At 67.9% G+C, this 17,545-nt stretch overlaps 1 protein-coding gene and 1 long non-coding RNA gene across 4 annotated transcripts in view; one reads left to right on the top strand and one right to left on the bottom strand.

Annotated features, from left to right (window-relative positions):
- The window catches only part of RXRA (retinoid X receptor alpha), a 74,112-nt gene extending 58,591 nt beyond the window's left edge, over positions 1-15,521 (top strand). For 2 of the 3 annotated variants that reach the window (XM_037036980.1, XM_037036979.1), the window contains exons 3-10: positions 3,460-3,610; positions 3,767-3,946; positions 9,368-9,537; positions 11,542-11,671; positions 12,453-12,585; positions 13,164-13,255; positions 13,623-13,728; positions 15,237-15,521. In XM_037036980.1, the coding sequence (XP_036892875.1) occupies positions 3,460-3,610; positions 3,767-3,946; positions 9,368-9,537; positions 11,542-11,671; positions 12,453-12,585; positions 13,164-13,255; positions 13,623-13,728; positions 15,237-15,384 (1,110 nt within the window). In that variant the 3' untranslated portion in view covers positions 15,385-15,521. Of the gene's footprint in view, positions 1-2,726; positions 2,825-3,459; positions 3,611-3,766; positions 3,947-9,367; positions 9,538-11,541; positions 11,672-12,452; positions 12,586-13,163; positions 13,256-13,622; positions 13,729-15,236 lie in introns of those variants that run through there. The other variant, XM_037036981.1, reaches the window with a different exon arrangement.
- LOC118980370 (uncharacterized) lies at positions 3,439-17,018 on the bottom strand. The gene is made up of 3 exons (XR_005065086.1): positions 16,965-17,018; positions 8,837-8,843; positions 3,439-3,451 (listed from the first exon to the last, which is right to left on the bottom strand). It is a non-coding gene; the product is annotated as an uncharacterized LOC118980370 (long non-coding RNA).
- Positions 17,019-17,545: the final 527 nt, after the last annotated feature.

Below are 17,545 nucleotides of genomic sequence, written 5' to 3'. Positions count from 1 at the left end.
GTGCCTGGTGCCCTGGCATTGGTAGGTCACCTAAGGTCAGGGGCAGGTCAGGGGCAGGGGTGGGGTGGCGCCAGGTCGGGGAGACTCAGGCCCGGCCGCTCCCCGCTGCTCTCTGCACCCGGCGGGGCCCTGGCTCGTGTGCTGAGTGCAGGCGGCCGGAGTGCGGAGGGCCAGGGCCCCTTCAGCTGGGCACTGGGTGGGGTTGGGCTGGAGGCGGTGGGGCGGGGCCTCGCGGCTGTGCCCGGATGCTCACTGCGGCTGAGCCGCCGGGCCGTCGTGCCCTGGGGCCGCACTCAGTCTGTGTGGTCTGCGCCTGTGCTCGCCCTCTGCCCTCTGGCCTGTGCCAGCCCCCTGCCCCCATTGCCCCTTCCCTGCCAGCGGAGTTTGACTTCCTGGCTTTTGCAGCCCGCAGCCCGTCTTGGAAACCTGGGGTTCCCCATCTTCACGGGGGTGGGGGAGGAGATCCAGGAGGGCGTGTTTCCCCCCACCCCCGACCCCACCCCTGGCTGCAAAGCCACCACCTTGAAGTCAGAGCTGCTGTCAGAGCCGCGAAGTCCCCCGTCTTCTGCTGTTGTCGGGAGGGTCTGGTGCCCTGCGGAGCTCTGCTGTGCCAGGAGGGCCACCCCGCCTCTGTGTCCGACCTGCGGGACCCTGCCTTGCAGGGTGGGTGGCGTGGGGGCATCTGGGCAGATCCAGACCCTGCCTCCGGCACTGTGGCTGCCCCACACCTCTCCCTTGGTCTGGGAACCTTACCCATGCAGGGCCCAGGGAGTGTCCCCGCCAAACCGCGGAGCTCGCCCTCGCCCTGGGCCTGCTTGCGCGCCTCAGTGTCCAGACTGGTCAGCCAGCAGAGCCTCCCTGGTGCTGGGCCCGCGCAGGCCCAGCGGGGCGGCCGGACCTGCCTGCTCCCTGCTCTGGGCACCGTTGCCGCGAGGCCGCAGCGACTTGGCGTCCACAGGTGGCCGAGTGTGCCTCACAGCAGCCCATGGCCTGCCTGCTCTCGGGGCCTGGAGCCTCCCCGTCCAGTTGGCCACGGGTGAGGCCCACTTCCACGTGGGCTGGCGGTGGGGCCTGCCGTGCCCTTGGAAGGAAGGGTGTGGTGGGTGTGGACGAGAGGCTGAGAGAGACGGGCAGGGGACTGGGGTGGGGGCGCTGGGCGGAGGGTGGTGGTTTTAGTAAGTGCCCTAGGCTCTGGCGGGAACCGAAATCAGTGCCAAGGATATGAAAGGGGAAACGGAGCGGGCCACCCTGGGTCTCCCAGGAGACGGGGTGCAGGGCCGCATCCCTGTAGGTGGTCGGGCCCGCCCTGCTCTATTCCAGGGGTCGTGGACAGGCACAAGGTCAGCAGCTGAGGAGGGGGTTAGGGTGGCCAGCTGGCCCAGGTAGCCTTGCCCTGCTGGCCGTGTGGGGACTTGAGCAGTTGAGAAGCAGAGTGGCCCAGCTCTCGTCTCCCACAAGGCACAGGCAGCCGGGAGGGCGGCGTCGGCCTGGGAGTCAGCGAGGCCCTGGGGCTGACGGGGCTGAGGGGGCTGACCTTCCTCTTTGTCCTTCTTGCTGCAGCTCTGCCTCAGTTTACCTGGAGCAGGCTCCAGTCCCCAGGCCTGTGCCTGGGAGCCCGGGAGACAGGGTGGGCTTCCCACCCGGCACGGTTTGGGCAGACAAAGAGGGAACGCTCCTGTTCTGGCCTGTGGAGCCGCCAGGCTGATGCAGCCTTGCCAGGTGGCAGCAGGTCCCACCCAACACCCAGATTTGCACACCAGGGACCTCAGGCTCAGAACGATGGCTCCCCTAGGTCACACAGGGGATGGAGGCGGCAGGTCCAGAGGCTGCGCTGTGCCCCTGCCCTCCCGTCTCTGCACCTGGTGGCCAGCTGTGCAGATGTGTGGGCGGGCTCCCAGGGGCTCCCAGCTCTCTCAGGGCCTCCGTTTCCCTTCTGCAGCGAACTGGCCACCACCCACTGGCTCTGAGGCCGCAGCTCCTGCCCCGCCCTGCTGCTGGGCGCTGTATGCCCGCGGCAACCCCGGCCTCCCCGAGTCTCCATGTCCATGTCTAGGGCACGGCGGAGGGTTTCCCCCGCCCATGCGCCAAAGGCTGGAGCATGCAGCCCGGATGCAGGAGCAGTGGGCGGGCAGTGGGTGCCTTCCCTCAGCTGTACCCCCTTCTTAGTCCCCTGTCCCCTGGGACTCACCCTTGCCCCCTGCAGACAGTGCTCAGTGGGGCCTCAGATCACACGAGGCTGACCTGCTCTGCAGGGGGTCCCGGGACACCTCGCCCCCACTGGTCTCCCTGCAGCCCACCCGAGTCCCGCAGGGGTTAGGCATCCTCACAGAGCCACCAGCCCCCCAGGGAGCGGACGGGCCTGGAGCGGCTGGGGCTGGCAGAAGGGCTCCAGGTGGGAGGCCTATGCAAGGCTGTTGGTGGGGTGGGGGGTTTCTGCTGCTCGTGCGTGGCGCTCTGGGCTCCAAGCTGGTCCTGTCCCGTGAGAAAGGGGCTGGGAGTGAGGCCGAGGGGCAGGAAGGGGGCAGGTTCCTGTGTGCGGGGGGGGGGGGGGGCAGGGCTACCAGGGGGCAGCAGCTGCAGCCTGTCCCCAGAGACATCTGCACCATCCGGCTTCCGCCTTTGCTGGGGGTTTGCAGAAGTGGGGTTGCTGGGGGAGCCACGAGTCGCCTGGCCGGGCTCCCAGCCCCAGGGAGACAGGCTGGCCGGCGGGGAGCAGTGGGAAGCCACCTCTGGCCCTTGGCGCTGACGGCAGAGCTGGGGGCGGACACAGCGGAACCAGAACTGCTGTGTCATTGCAGCCTCGCAGCTGTTGCCAGGGTGACCGGTGAGTTTCCCACGCTGCCTCTGGTGCGGCATCAGGCCGCCGTGTGGCCAGGGGATGGTGTCCCTCTCAGCGGATGCCCGAGGGGCATCTCTGGGTCCCTCTCCCTGGAGACACATGATCGGAGATCGTGCCTGGCCCGCACCCCGAGGCTCGGGCAGTGTGGCCTCTGCGTGGGCCCAGCCCTCCTCTCTCCACGCTGTGACCAGGCCTTCATGTCCCTCGGCGTGCCGGGGGTCCCCAAGGCACCTGCTCGCTGGGCGGACCATGGGGCTCGCACGGTCCTGTGGAAGGGGCGCCCGGTGAGGGAAGGCGGCTCTTCTGGGGGTGGGCGAGGGCAGGCCTTCGTGGGCCCCTCCCAAAGCCTGGGCTGGCTGTGGGATGGCGGGGTCCTGAGGGCAAGGCAGCTCTCGCCAGCCAGGTCCAGCATGGGGGCGGGGGCTCCCAGCCGCACCGCACGGGGGTGGGCCCTGCTCTTCCCCGGCCTGACCTGGGGCAGGCAGGCCTCAGTTTCCGTCTCTGCCAAGCGGGGGCATGGGCGTGGCAGTGCCTTCCTCGCCCGGGGCTGTGGGGGGTGCTGGCACGTGCTCCTGGGTCCGTAGCACCTGCTGGGGCTGAGCCCGCTGTCCCCTCTGTAGCTCAACTCGCCCATGAACCCCGTCAGCAGCAGCGAGGACATCAAGCCCCCGCTGGGCATCAATGGCGTCCTCAAAGTCCCCGCCCACCCCTCGGGGAACATGGCGTCCTTCACCAAGCACATCTGTGCCATCTGTGGGGACCGCTCCTCAGGTAGGCCGCGGGGGGCAGGCCTTCCCACGTTCTCGCATGGGGCCCCCACGGGGTGGGGTGGGCCGGTGCCTGTCTGCGGGTTGGGCGGTGGGCGAGGGGCCCGGCGGGGGGGTGGGGCCCGGAGCTCACGGCCCCGCCCCCGCCCCGCCCCCGCAGGCAAGCACTACGGCGTGTACAGCTGCGAGGGCTGCAAGGGCTTCTTCAAGCGGACGGTGCGCAAGGACCTGACCTACACCTGCCGCGACAACAAGGACTGCCTCATCGACAAGCGCCAGCGCAACCGCTGCCAGTACTGCCGCTACCAGAAGTGCCTGGCCATGGGCATGAAGCGCGAAGGTGGGCGCGGGGGCGCGGCCCTCGGGTACCTCTGGCGACCGGCGCTCGCTCCCCGGTGCTGCGCTGTGGGCCGGCGATCTCACTGGGGCAGCCCTTCCCTGAGGGCCTGCCGCACACCAGGCCCTGGGACCCGGCACGGCACAGCCTTGGCCCTGCGCACCGGCAGCCGCCAGCCCCAGGGGACAGGTGTTTTTCCAACCCTCCTCCTGGTCCTAGCAACTGGGTCCAGCTCGCGGCTCCAGGGAGCCAGGCAGAGGCAGGAGGCGAGGGCTGGAGGTCGGTGGTGGGGGCGGGGGGCCATGTTCCCGCCATCCTGTAAGGGCACAGCCGAGGAGGCCCGAGTGCAGATGGCGCTGACCAGGGGGCAGGGGACTGCAGAGCCATCCGATGTCCCCAGGCCTGCTGGACAACCGGGGTCCAGCTGCACTCCGATCCCCCTGCACAGCCAGGCCCCCGGGAGCAGTGGGACCCCCACCGCGGGGCTCCGGCCTGGGCCCGTCTCATGACGGCGTTCGTCAGGGGTGGGTGGGGGCCAGGCAGCGCGAAGGCCTCTCCCTGGAGGGCACGGAGTTGTCCAGTGGTGCAGCCAGACCCGGGTCCCAGCTCTCACTCCTGGCTTGCCGGGGGGCCTCCTCCCAGCTCTCTCCTGCCCTGGCCTCAGTTTCCCCGTCTGTAGGTTTGGCGACCCCAGCACTCCGAGTGGACTCTTTCCGGGGTGTCAGCATGCGTGCTGGCGTGGGGGGTGGGCCCGGGCAGTAGGGGTCTCGTGGTCTGTTCCCTTCACCATGGCTGCTCTGGTGGCCCATGCCTGGCTGGCCTGTGTCCCATCTCCTCCCCAGCGGCTCCTGACTGCCCTCTAGTGGTGGCTGCAGTTATTACCCAAGTTCATTTTCTTTTCTTTTCTTTTTTTGCTCCTTCTCCACCCCAGTTGTTTCTTGTTTAGAAACTGAAACCTCTGCAGGGCTTCCTCCCCGAGGCTGCAGGGAGAGGGTGACGCCGGTGGAGGCTCCGCTCCCAGCGAGGGACAGTGGGTGCGCACACCCCTTGGAGCTCGGGGGCCCGAGCCAGGGGCTGGCCGGGACCATGCAGTGTGTGCCCGAGGGCTTCCCGATGGGGTGCGAGTTCCATGTCACGTTCAGCTCCCCTTTCTCACGCAGTAGAGGGCCTCAGGCCCGGGTTTCCAGGGCTCGTCGGGTCTCATGCGGGGCCGAGCCTGGGCCTCAGGCTTCCATTGCTGAGCTCGTTTCTTAAAGCCACTGAGGAGTGCATGCCTGACCCCCATTCCCCTGCGTGGCCCGTGCAGTCAGGGAGGGCTTTCTGGAGGTGGTGAACACAGTATTGTTCTGAAGGCTAGAACCTTGGGCGAGGTGCAGGCGAGTAGTGGGCAGTGTGTCTGGTTGGAGCCTCGCCAGAGGGCTGGGCGCCAGCGGGCCGCCCCAGGCTTGAGGCTCCCACACTGCAGCCCAGAGCAGGCTTGGGTCATGGGCTCGCTGAGCTCAGCTGTCCGGCGCTGGGCGCCTGGCAAGTTGTGGGCATCCCCCCACTGAACATGAACACTGCATAACCAGGCAGGGCTGCCCTGTGGGGCCTGGAGGTGCTGGGCCCCCTGCCTGGCCTCGGGCCCCAGGTGGCCAGCCGACACCTGAGGAACAGGGAGGGGTCAGGCAGGGGCTTGGCCGGCAGCGGGTGGCATGTGCAGAGGACGAGGGCATCAGTGACGTAGCCTGCTTCAGAGACAGCTGCTGTCCTGCGCCGCAGGGGCGACCCTACCCTGGTCCCCGGCTTGTCCAGCAAGCACTGACCCCTTCCTGAGGTCCCCTCAGCCTGATTACCTGAGAACCTGGCTGTCATTGACTCCAGCTTCCTGTCCCCTGAAGCCCGGGGGGAGAGTGGAGGATGCCCCATTTCATCTCAGGGGCTGTGGAGGGGTCAGGGAGACCTGCCCTGGATGGAACCCCCCTGACGCCCATCAGTGAGGGAGTCTGGTCACAAGCAGCTGTTAGGAGTGCCTTCTGAGGACAGAATCTTGTGGGGCCCAACCCCCTCTGCACACACACTGTCCTGCTCACCGCGGTGCTATGCCATGGCGGGAGGGCTTGGGGACACTGTGGCCAGCGCCAGGGGCGGCGTCCCTCCAGCCTCTGCCCACAGGTCTGATGGATGAGGCTGATGCTGCGAGCACGTTTGCAGGCGCAGCGTGGGCCCTGGGGACCTAGGAAAATCCCCCGATCCCGCAGGACCTGGCCTCCACCTGGGTTTGTGCCGCACGCGTGCAGGAAAGCTCTCTCGTGCATGGCTCCCGTGTGGCCTTGGGAGCCATGCTGACTCTGTCCCTGGGTATGCGGCTCCCGGCAAGGTGGTGGCTTTTCATGTCTCTTGGAGCCTGAGAGGCAGAGTCCATGGCCGTCCTTCGGAGGCACAGCCCGTGGCCCCGGGGAGGCCTGAGCACTGTGCCTGCAGGGAGCTGCACGGCCTCCAGAGCCGGTGGCCCAGCGGGGCCGGGAGGCATGGGTCCCCTGCTCCCACACCGAACGTGCCGCCCATAGCTGGGTGCTAGGCACCCAGCCCCGGAAAGGAGACAGCTCCTCTGGTCTCTGTTGCTCTGGGTGAACCTGGCCGTGGTGGTGCTGTTAGCCCCGACTGGGGCGGCGTAGCGGCCCAGGAGAGTGGGGGCCAGCTGTGCCCACCCATAGTACCCTGGGCCAGGAGCATGCGGGATGTGAGCGAAGGCTCCCAGGGCCGGTCCTGGGCAGGACACTGCTGACTGGTCTTGATGCTCATGACTCCTCGGCGCGGCAGGCGGTCACACCCCTGTTGCAGGTGGGGAAACTAAGGCTCACACGCAGGCACAGAGCCCAGTGAATGGTGGGAGGGGTAGCTGGGGGCTGGCACTGGGTTGGCCAAGCACAGGGGAGCCTGGGGGTTCTGGCTGGGGCTGACGGGATGCCCCCCCTCCTTGGGCTAACGGCAGGCTGACGGCCGCAGGCTGACGGCCCTTCTGCTGGGCAGCGGCAGGGCCTGCGGGTGCAGACCGCCACCAGAGACTCGCTGCACAGCATTCTGGAGGGAGGTGGGAGACCAAGGCCCAGCTAGGAAGTGTCACTAGGCCAGCCGTGCGCCAGGCTGAGCCCAGGCCTGTCGGCTGGAGCTCAAGACCCCCAGTGCTTGGGGGCCTCCCGGGCCAAAGGGGAGACAGGCCCTGGCTGGGGGTTCCTGGCCCCCAACTGGGGTGCCCCTGGCCCTGCAGCTGCCCCGCCTCTCTGCTTCCTCCCCCAGGAAGGCCCCTCCCCGTTTCCTCCCTCCCTCCCTCCCTCCCTCTGCTTCCTGTGCCCTGGCTCCAGACTCGGAGGGACTGGGGTGCAGGAGTGGCAGCGTCTGGCGAGGACGTGCATGTGGGTGTGCGAGCCTGACCTCAGGGCCCAGCCTCAGGGCCATTGCTCTCAGCTGAGGACGCTGGGGACCAGAGAGGCTAGGGACCTGCAGGGACCACCTTGCGGTTAGAGGCAGAGCAGGGTGTGGGGCCCTGTCGGACCAGAGCCTGCCGCCCAGAGCTGTCCACAGTCGAGAGAGCTCAGCCACGCCCTGTTGGCTGGCTGAGCCTCAGTTTCCCCACCTGGTGAAATGAAGTGGTCAGGCTAAGCCGCATGCGTCTTAGCTGTGTACTGCCTCTGGGGGTTGAGGATTCTGTCCAGGGGACAGACCTTGGGGACCTCCTCCTCAGGGTCTCCAGGACACGGCCTGCCTGGGTTCTGGGTCCCTGTCACCCTGGACACTGGCCCAATTAGTTAATGTAGCTGCCTCCTACCTGGTTGGCTCTGCTGGCTTGTGACCTGTTTGTTGTGGCTGAGAGGGTGACCTGGCACCCTCCACGTCCCCAGCTTCTTGCCACCTGCCTGCCAGGGTGAGCTCCCCGCCCAGCCCGCCTGCTGTCAGATTTTCTGAAAGAGCCAGGCTCGCAAACACTCGGATGTGAGGCTGGCTCCTCAGCCCAGTGGCGTCCAGCCGGTCTTTGAGTCTCCCCCGGCCTGGGGGCAGCTCTGCACATCCGTGTGTCGGTGCCAGGAGGACCCAGGGCCTGGCCTCGGAGCCCCATGGCCCCGGAGAGGGGCACAGATGGGTCCCAGCTGTCGCTGGGGGACGGGTGGGAAGCCCTCGGCTCTGGGTGGTGGGGACGTGTTAACGGGCCTATAACAGCCCTGGGCTCTGTGGCGGGACCCCCACCAGGCCTGGGGGACCCACAGCAGGAGCAGGGAACCCTCTTGCCCCAGAGCAGAGGGGTGGGCAAGCGTCCTGTCCCCAAGGGCAGCAGCGACAGCACTCCCCCTACCCCCAGCCCTGGCATTTCCTGCCGGGGTGAACTGCCCTGATTGCTGCTGGGCTGCCGTGGGGGGCCCTGCAGCTCAGGAATCTCCCCCTCTCCTACCAGGAGCCCCGTCAGTGGGGGCGTGGCCCCCAGGAGCAACACGGGGGCCTATGCAAAGAAGTTTCGCCCAGCGCTCTGCAAGTTGCCTTGCCCAAGCTGCCACAGCGGGGTTCGGGCTGAGGAGCCCCGGAGCCTGGGGGGTGGAGCTCTTGCTCAGCAGGACCAGACCACAGGAGGGAGGGCTCGGGTGGGCCCTGGGGGGACCCCCATCCAGGTGCCTCGCCTGCCTTACACGGTATCTGGGGCGCCCTGGAAGCCTCCGCCGGCCCCACAGGTGGCTCCCGATATCACTGTTCCCTGTGCGGAGCCCCTCCCACCCTGTATCAGTCTTCTCCTCTGCCTGCTCCTCTCCTGGCCATTTCAGATCCTTGGGGTCCCACTCCAGAGAGGAGTGGGGAAGTGTGGGAGCCAGCCCAGGCGGCCGTGGGAATCCCGGGAGCCCCCTGGGGGCTCTCGGTGGAGTGGACGGCCCGGCTCTGGGTCCTTGTGCTTGTTTGGGGCCTGCAGGTGACTTTCGGGGAGTCTTGGCCCCTCTTGGGCAGCTTGAGTTGCACGTGCTCGCAGGCTGAGGTCTTCGCACCCCCAGTGCGGCTTCTCTGTGTGTGGGTCTTTGGGGCAACAGAGTTGGAGTGAACCCCTATTCTCTGCCTCTTCCAATTGGTTTCTCTTTCTGGGCCCCGGGCCCCTGGCCACCTGCGGGCTCCCCGCCTGTCCAGTCCCTGCTCTGGCCTCAGTGCGTGATGCTTCTGTCTGATCCCATGTCCCTGGTTTTCCCACTCCTCCGGTCTCATTGCCCCTTCCTCCGGGAAGCCTTCCTGGCTTTGCCCGTGTCCATGGCCCATCCCATCCCTTCTCAGTCCATGTCGGGATCCCTGCTGAGCCGCCCACTTCATGAGAGCTGGGGCCCGGTCTGCCCTGGGTGTACCCGGCCTGGGGGGTTGCTGGCATGCACACCTGTTGACCAGGTCGGTGAGCGGCGGTCGCCCTCTGTGTCTCAGCTGTGCAGGAGGAGCGTCAGCGGGGCAAGGACCGGAGCGAGAACGAGGTGGAGTCCACGAGCAGCGCCAGCGAGGACATGCCGGTGGAGAAGATCCTGGAGGCCGAGCTGGCCGTCGAGCCCAAGACGGAGACGTACGTGGAGGCCAACGTGGGGCTAAACCCCAACTCGGTGAGTGCCGCCCGCCCACTCGGCCCCCAGTGGTGGCAGGACCCGTGCGGCTTTGGGGAGTGTGGGCCCCATGAGCCCCTGGGCCCGCCGAAGAGGTGCATGGCTCTCGGATCCCTGGGGTCAAAGGCAGGACTTGCCACTTCATGCCTCGAGTTGTCTCCTGCCCACTGTCGGGGGTGGTGGTGCCGGGGTCTCACGCCTGCTGCAGGTTTGGGGACAGCTTCGTGTCTAGGCTTCCTCTTGTCTCCCACGTGGGTCCGGGGCTGGGACCACAGCTCTGCACCACCCTGAGGTCTGCCCTGAACTCACCCTGCCTGGCTCCGTGGCCCAGCACAGCCTGCACCTCCCCTGCCCCCGCCCCAAGCCCCGGGGCTTTGCATGCACTGTCCCTGCCGACTCCTCAGGCTTCCAGGGAGCCCCTTTTTTGGGGGGGTCCCCTCAGGCCCCTGACAAGGTGGGCCTGGCCCTGTGAAGTGGGCTCGGCCCTTATTGCCCCCTTCACAGCCCCGAGCACGTGGCCAGTGGGTCCTCCCCCGCCGACGGACCTGCCGGCCTTGAGTCAGGGGCAGCGACCCCTCCCTGTGGGCAGGTGCTCGCACGTGGCCCTCACCCCCGTCTGAGAGTGGGGTTCCCCTCCCATCTGCTCATGAGGCTCTGGCAGGCTGGGGCTCCCACCTCCTGCGCTCTGGGATGGGGCACCGGCTGTGACCCCGTGACCCTGGGCCCCCCTCTCCAGTCCTGGTGGTGGGTGGGGGGCCAGCTGTGAGGATTTCATGATCGAGCAGAATCTAAAAAAAAAGGGAGACAGAGAGAGGGCTGCCAGCCTGTAGTTTTGCCAAGGAAGGACGTCACGAGGAAAACCATCTGGCCCCTGCCCTCCCGGGGGCTTCAGCGGAAGGTGGTGGAGGCGCAGGGAGGTGGGGGGGCCGGGCCTGGCGTGTGGGGGAGCTCCTGGGCTCCCACTGTCTCCGTCTGACCTGGCGCTGCAGCCCCCGGTGGGTCCCCCTGCCAGGCGCTCACTGGGCCCCTTCCCTCGGGCAGCAGCCTCCGGCCTCTGCCTCGGGTCCTGCTATCCACCCCCCGGGCAGGGATGGTCCTTTGCGTTTGGGCACTGGGAGGCCCGTTTGTTCGAGTGACAGTGGAGGCTCAGAGGAGTTTGGCGCGTGCTGGAGGCCACACAGCCCATGAAGCTGGAACCCCTCCTGGCCCTTCCCCCACGGGAGCCCCACCAGGCCCAGCCTGTTCTCGCGCCCCCGCCGCCCGTCCTCACCCGCCCTCACCCGCCCCAGGTGCACAGGCACCTGTGCACCCACCTGTGAGGCCCAGCCTGCTCCCTGGGGCTGGGCCTGTCTGGGCCACTCGAGGGCCCTGGGAGGGGGGCTGTTGGCTGGAGCCCTCTGGCAGGGCCTCTCCTTCCATCTCTCTGTGCCACCTCTGAGCCTGGGAGGAAGGGACGGGGCTGGGGGAGCCAGAAGCGCCCTCGGCCCATACACAGCACCTCGGAGTCCTGCCCCCACCCCGCTCCCGGCCGTGACACAGGTTTTACTGTCTCACCTTCCCGAGGCCAGTGTCTGAACGCAGCCCCACGGAGTCGAGCGGGTCTGTCAGCCGGCCTGGTTCCTGCTGGGGGCTGGTTCCCACCGGGGCATTGCCCGCCCCCCGCCTTCCCCAGGACTATAGGCCTCACACTCCGCCTCGGCCCCTCCTCCAGCTTCGCCAAAAGCCCCGACTTCTCCCCTCCGACCTCTGCTCCATCCCCACATGTCCTCCTGCCTCCCTCTCTGAGGACCCTGTGATGACACAGGGCCCCCCATCATGCAGGGTCACCTGCCACCTCAACCCCTTGACCTCGATCACGTCCCCCGTGTCCCCTTGGCCCCCTGGTCATGGGCCCGGAGACCGGGACGTGGGCGTCTGCGGGGTCACACTCGGCCCACACGGCAGAGCGGGGCCTGGTCTGGGCAGAGTGTGTCCTCACCCAGCCCCCCCCCCCCGCTCCCCCAGCCCAATGACCCTGTCACCAACATCTGCCACGCGGCAGACAAGCAGCTCTTCACGCTGGTGGAGTGGGCCAAGCGCATCCCGCGCTTCTCGGAGCTGCCGCTGGACGACCAGGTCATCCTGCTGCGGGCGGGTGAGTGGCCGGCCTCCCCAGGGCCCCGTCTACCCCTCTGCGGAACGGGGTGCGTTCCTGCTCAGTGGGCCGGCGGTCAGGGTCGCGTGGGGTCATCCGTGAGATGGCCTGCCAGGAGCCTTCTGAATGCCTGTGACGGGGTGGCCGGGGCACATACTGTGACTGCGGTGGCTCCGTGTCACCCGGTGACAGGAGTGTGGAAACAGCAGGCTCGGAGCTGCCTTGTCTTTCTGAAGCCCGCTCCGGCTTCTCGGCTCGCCTGACCCGGGGGCCGAGGTGGCCTGGGTCTCTCGCTGCCTTGTTCCCGACCAGAGGCTTGTTTACTGGTGTGGGGTTTCCACGCGGCACACACCGACCTCGAGAGTTTGCCGTTGGGCCCAGACTGGCGGCCGCTGTCACAGCTGCCCCAGAGCAGGGGAGCTGTCCCAGGGCCCCGAGGCACCAGGAGGCAGCTCTGGGAGGGAGACTCCCCTGGGCTGCTGAGTCTGGGAGCGCCGGGTGCTCGGCCACAGCAGGCAGTTGGTGCGGGGCCTTCACTGTACTGTGTGCACGGTGGAAGCACCGTCCCCAGGTGTGGGGGCCCAGGAGCCTCCCTTCTGGGGCACGTTCGTGGGGTCAGGGTTCCACGGAGTCCACTTCCAGGGTCCTGGCTTGAGTCCCCACGGGGTGGCTCTGTGCTGACGTGTGCTGACTTTTCAGGGGTGATGGGGGGCGTGCTGGGGGGGCCGGCCGTGGGCCTGTGGGGCCGGGGGGCAGCCACTGAGCGCCTGTGCCCCTCCAGGCTGGAACGAGCTGCTCATCGCCTCCTTCTCCCACCGGTCCATCGCCGTGAAGGACGGGATCCTGCTGGCCACCGGGCTGCACGTGCACCGGAACAGCGCCCACAGCGCAGGGGTGGGCGCCATCTTCGACAGGTGGGGTGGCCGCTCAGCCCGGGCACCCACCCGCACGGCGTGGGCCGCAGGGGGCAGCACCAGGCGGAGTGAAGCCCCCCTGAGCCTGGCTCCTGGGGTCCTCGCAGCCACCGCTGCGCTGCGGTTCCTTTTGGAGCCCGGTGCGAGGGAGGGAAAGCAGAGGCGGCTCGCCCTGTAGACTTGGCCGCACCGCGCCTGCGGGGTTGGGCGCGTCCTCATCCTCTCAGCCTGGGCCCCAATGCCTCCCGCCGCCTGTGTGGGCCACACCTGCATCCACCTGCTGGAGTGGGCGGGGCTGGGAGGGCGCCTACAGGGCCCCCTCTTGCTCGGGGTCCGCGTCCCCGGCTCTCCTTGGCTGTCACAAGCTGCCTTAGTCGGCAGGTTTCGGGATGAAGTCCCAGGTGCAGAGGAGAGCGCCGCCTGGGGGCCCTGTCGGGGTGGTTCTGTGGGTCGGCCTGGCCCTTCTCAGCTGCCCTCCGGGGCCACGCCGGCTTCCCTGAGTTCTGCACGGATTTCCGGGGGCCCAGCGAGGGGCGCAGCCTGGCATGGCCCTGAGTGTTCACCCGCTCCCTCCACAGGGTCCTGACGGAGCTTGTGTCCAAGATGCGGGACATGCACATGGACAAGACAGAGCTGGGCTGCCTGCGGGCGATCGTCCTCTTCAACCCGGGTACGGCCCGCCTGCTTACTCGCTGCCCTGGGGGGGCCCTGCCGTCTCCTCCCTTGCGAGGGTCCCCTATGAGTGGGGCTCCACGAGCCACCCTCGCCCTCAGTGGTCTGGCGAGGCCTCCACTGGCACCTCTTTGCCCCGGAATCCTGGGCTCCAGGGGGGCCGGCTTCCTGGGAGCTTGCAGTGCCGAGGGCCCGGAATCCAGACAGTCCCCACTGGGTCACTGACGGCTGGACCTGCCCTCCATCCCGTGGGACCAGCCTGTCCCCAGCGTAGGTGCTGCGTGGAGGGGCACTTCTCAGGGCCACACAGGTCCCCGCAGCTTCCCGGGGGCGGGGCACTGACCTTCGGCCCTTCTTCCTTGCAGACTCCAAGGGGCTCTCGAACCCCGCTGAGGTGGAGGCCTTGCGGGAGAAGGTCTACGCGTCCCTGGAGGCGTACTGCAAACACAAATACCCGGAGCAGCCGGGGAGGTGAGCTGGGCCGCCCTCCTGCCTGGCCTGGGCCTCACGATCTCGTGTGCAGCGCCCCCGCCCTGGGCCAGCAGGCCACCGGCCCGCCCTTCAGACCCTTCTGTGTGCTGAGAAGGTGGTGCCCCCCTGGCGTGCCCAAGCGAGGATGGGCGCTCTCCCGGCCCCAGTGCGAACACACTTGTGCGCTTTCCTGTTGCCCCACTGGAAAGAAGGGCCCCTGTTGGCACACAGTAGGTGCTTGTCTTTGTAGAGGAGGCAGAGAAGGTCGTGCTCCCCCCACCCCTGAGGGGACCACTGGAGGCAGGGCCTTGATGCTCACGCCCAGCAGGGATGGGCGCAGTGCATAGTAGGTACTTTGTAAGCACATGCAGAGCAGAGAGACAGGCGGGCCCAGAGCAGGGCTTGCCTCTCCCCGCCTGACTGGACCGGGCCCCGTGCGTGTCAGGAGAAGGGAGTCGGCTCAATGACTGCACCCCGTCCCTGGAAAGGGCACCTCCTGGCGGGGGTCCAGGTCAGCAGCCTCCCCTGCCGGCCCGCCGGCTGGCGTGCACAGAGCGGCGCACACACGGTTAACGGTGGCCAGCTGCTGGGCGCTCATCTGGTTTGGTTTACAGGGAAACTTCCCGGATGGAGCGCGGCGCTGGGCTGGAGTGGCAGGCCGGCTTGTTTTTCCTGGCTCCCCGCCGCAGCCCGCTCAGCAGAAACGGCTCACGCTCTGGCCCCCGTCCAGGCTGGCGGCTGCGTCTTGGCTTAGCAAATGCGGGTTGCGTGGCAGCCAACCACCAGGCTTCCGCCCCCCAAGTGCAGGCATTGTTAGCAAACTGTGAGGCCCCACAGCCCCTCGAGAGTCCCAGTGGAGTGGTCAGGACAGCACGTGGAGGGTCCTGGGGCAACGGGGTGTCCCTAGAAGGGACGTTGGCCAGCTGGTAGAGCCAACATCTGCCCCTCTCGGGCAGGGCCTGAGGGGCGTCAGGATGCGGGCCCGGCTCCGGCAGAGCTGTCCCGGGGGCAGGGCTGGCCTGGCGTGGGGGCACGGGGTGGGGCTTGCCTGGGCCCAGGCCCTCCCCAGCTCTCGGCCAGCTCCGCCTTCGGTCTCCCCGCTGCAGCCAGTGGTCCCGCTGACCGCCAGCTCTCTCCCACGCCTGCAGCCCTGCTGTGGCTCCCTGTCATCCATGGAGACGGCCCATGCATGTCAGCTTCCCCACGGAGCCCTTGGCAGTCTGCCCCTGCCTGGCCACCGCCTCACCACCGGCCCTTCGTGCCAGAGGGCCACCCTTGGGCCTTCTCTCCGGGTCTCCGTGCCCACCCTGGGCCCGTCTCCAGGCCCTGCCCTGCTCTGATTCTGCTGCCTGAGGGGCCCTCCTTTCTCTTCTAAGGCTCGGCACAGGCAGGGCTGGTACAGGTGTGGGGGGTCGGGGGAGACTCGGTCTGGTGTCCAGGAGGCAGCTGGGCCGGGGGAAGGGCCAGGGGAGGGCCGCTGCCCCGCTCATGTCTGGCGCCCCCCGCAGGTTCGCCAAGCTGCTGCTGCGTCTGCCCGCCCTGCGCTCCATCGGCCTCAAGTGCCTGGAGCATCTGTTCTTCTTCAAGCTCATCGGGGACACGCCCATCGACACCTTCCTCATGGAGATGCTGGAGGCCCCGCACCAAATGACTTAGGCCCTCGGCGCCCGGCCGCCAGCTGCTCTCCTCCGCGAGCCCGTCCCTGCCCCTCCTCTGCCTGGCCTGTTTGGACTTGGGGCGCAGCCTGTCACTGCTAAGCCTAAGAGATGTGTTGCCACCCTCGTTATTTTCAATACTGCTTGTCTTTGGACCCAGCAGGGAGTGGCTTCCCAGGGCAGCAGCCCGAGTAGCAAGGACTGGTGTGACCCCAGCCAGGCCTGTCCGGTCCCCGGGCCTCGCGGGGTGGCCCACGGGGCCGCAGGCCCCGTCCCCGGAGCTGCAGTGGGGGCATCTAGCTCCCAGGGCTTTGGAGCCGCAGGCAGATGGGTGGCTTCGTGTGGGTCACTTAGGTCCCTGGTTTCCCATCCTTTCATCAGGGGCGATACCCCACCCCCCGCCAGCTCGGCCCCATCCACGATCGGGGTTTGCGGGATGGGTGAGGGGTTGGTGTTTTGTCCCAGAGGACCACCCCCCCACTCCCTGGGAAGCCGAGGGGCTCCGGGGCCAGCAGGCTTCCCTTCCCTCAGCGGGGGGCCAGGAGCCCACTTCTGTGTGGGGTTCGGGGGTCCCCCCGAGGCTACAGGGACGATGATCGCCCCCCACCTCAGTGTCTTTGTTTCCGCTTCTCCTGACACCCCTGCCTTCCCCTCCCCGGGGTTCCATCCGACCGAGGGGGACTGCCCCACTGCGCTGGCCTGGCCTCTGCTGGCCTCGGATCCTCCCTCCCAGGCCCCGGGCACCCAGGCTAGCCCCTGCCCCGGAAGCCCTGACCCGGAGGCTCTGCTGCCCTCTCCTGGCAGAGACGGCCCCCGGGAGGCCCACAGGCACCAGGGGAGGTGGACTGCTTTCCCAGACTGGGTCCCACCTGCTGTGCCCACTTGCAGAGGCCCTGCTGGGCCACAGCCTGGGGCTCTTGGGGGGCTGCTCTGTCTACCAGGCTCTGGGAACCAGGAACTGCTGAGTGCCACCCTCCTGTGCCCGGGCTCGATGCCCCTCAGAAACAGCCAGCTGGCTGTGGTCGGGGTGGAGCCTTTGGCAGGAGCCCCATCGCATGCCCGCTCTGGTTGGAGGTGCCCTGTTCAACCCAGCACCCCCTCTGCGGGTGAAACTGGCCTCTGGCACCGCAGTCCCCGTCCCTCCCTTTGGTCTGTCTCCTCGACTCACACCCACTAGCCCAGTGGGGGCCTGAACAGGGGGCAGGATGTGGGGGGCGGTGTCCTGTCTTCTGAGTCCCAGAGGCATGCTCCGTACTGGTGGCTTCCCCCTGCCACCCCCACCAGCAGCTCTGGACGGGGGTGTTGCGGGGTTGCTACTCCCAAAGTCTGTCTCCAGAGGGCACGGGGTGCCCCTGGCAGGAAAGAGGTGGGCCTCCACAGGGGAGGCGGCCCCTTCTCGGGCATGCTCCTCTGCGCACTGTCTGAGGTGCGACAGGGCCTGCCCTGCCGCCCTCCCACACTGTCCCCGAAGTCTTGGCAGCCTCTGGGGTGTGGTGGTGACAGGCAGTGATGCAGGCATTCTCGAGCTGTTCCCTTCGAGGCCCCCCGGCAGAGGGGATGTTGAACTACCCCCCCAACAACCCCCCCTCCCCTGGGCCTTTGGGTGGCTCCAGAGAAAACCCAGATGGGGGTCCTTGGTTGGGGGTCGGCTTCTCGGGAACATCACCGTCACCCACCCTGCTGGCAGTCCACAAAGGAGGGGGGCCCCCATCTGCTTCTGCCCCTCCCCCACCGGCGTCCGGGCTCCTGGGAGCTGTCCTTCCCTGCCCACCGGCTGTCACCAGCCCCCCCCACCCTCCGCAGTCCCGTTTGGACTAATGAGACCTGGGAAGCGGCACGTGACTCAGTTCCGACTTCACCAGAACTTCTGCAGTGTCACCAATCTGGTTCTGTTGAGGCGATTTTTTGTAACTATTGTTGTATCAGTGGGACAATCTTTAATTTTCTAAAGATAGCACCAACATCAGCTCGTTAGCCACCCTGTGCCAGTCCCACCCTGGCCTGGCTGGACAGATCCTGGGCCTTGCTGACCCCGGACGGGGTTTCCGTGGCTGTGGCTGGGGATCAGTGGCTGAGTCCTGTGTTTGGAAGGTGTTGGCAAAGCCAGCTTGCCTCACCCCTCACCCCTTGGAAGCGGCCTGCTGGGACATTCACCAGCGTGG

The sequence above is a fragment of the Sturnira hondurensis genome, unplaced genomic scaffold (assembly GCF_014824575.4).
Source record: "Sturnira hondurensis isolate 20B ecotype Veracruz unplaced genomic scaffold, ASM1482457v3 Scaffold0022908, whole genome shotgun sequence".
In the NCBI taxonomy this organism is placed as follows: domain Eukaryota; kingdom Metazoa; phylum Chordata; class Mammalia; order Chiroptera; family Phyllostomidae; genus Sturnira; species Sturnira hondurensis.
This window is presented reverse-complemented; position numbering and strand designations above follow the sequence as displayed.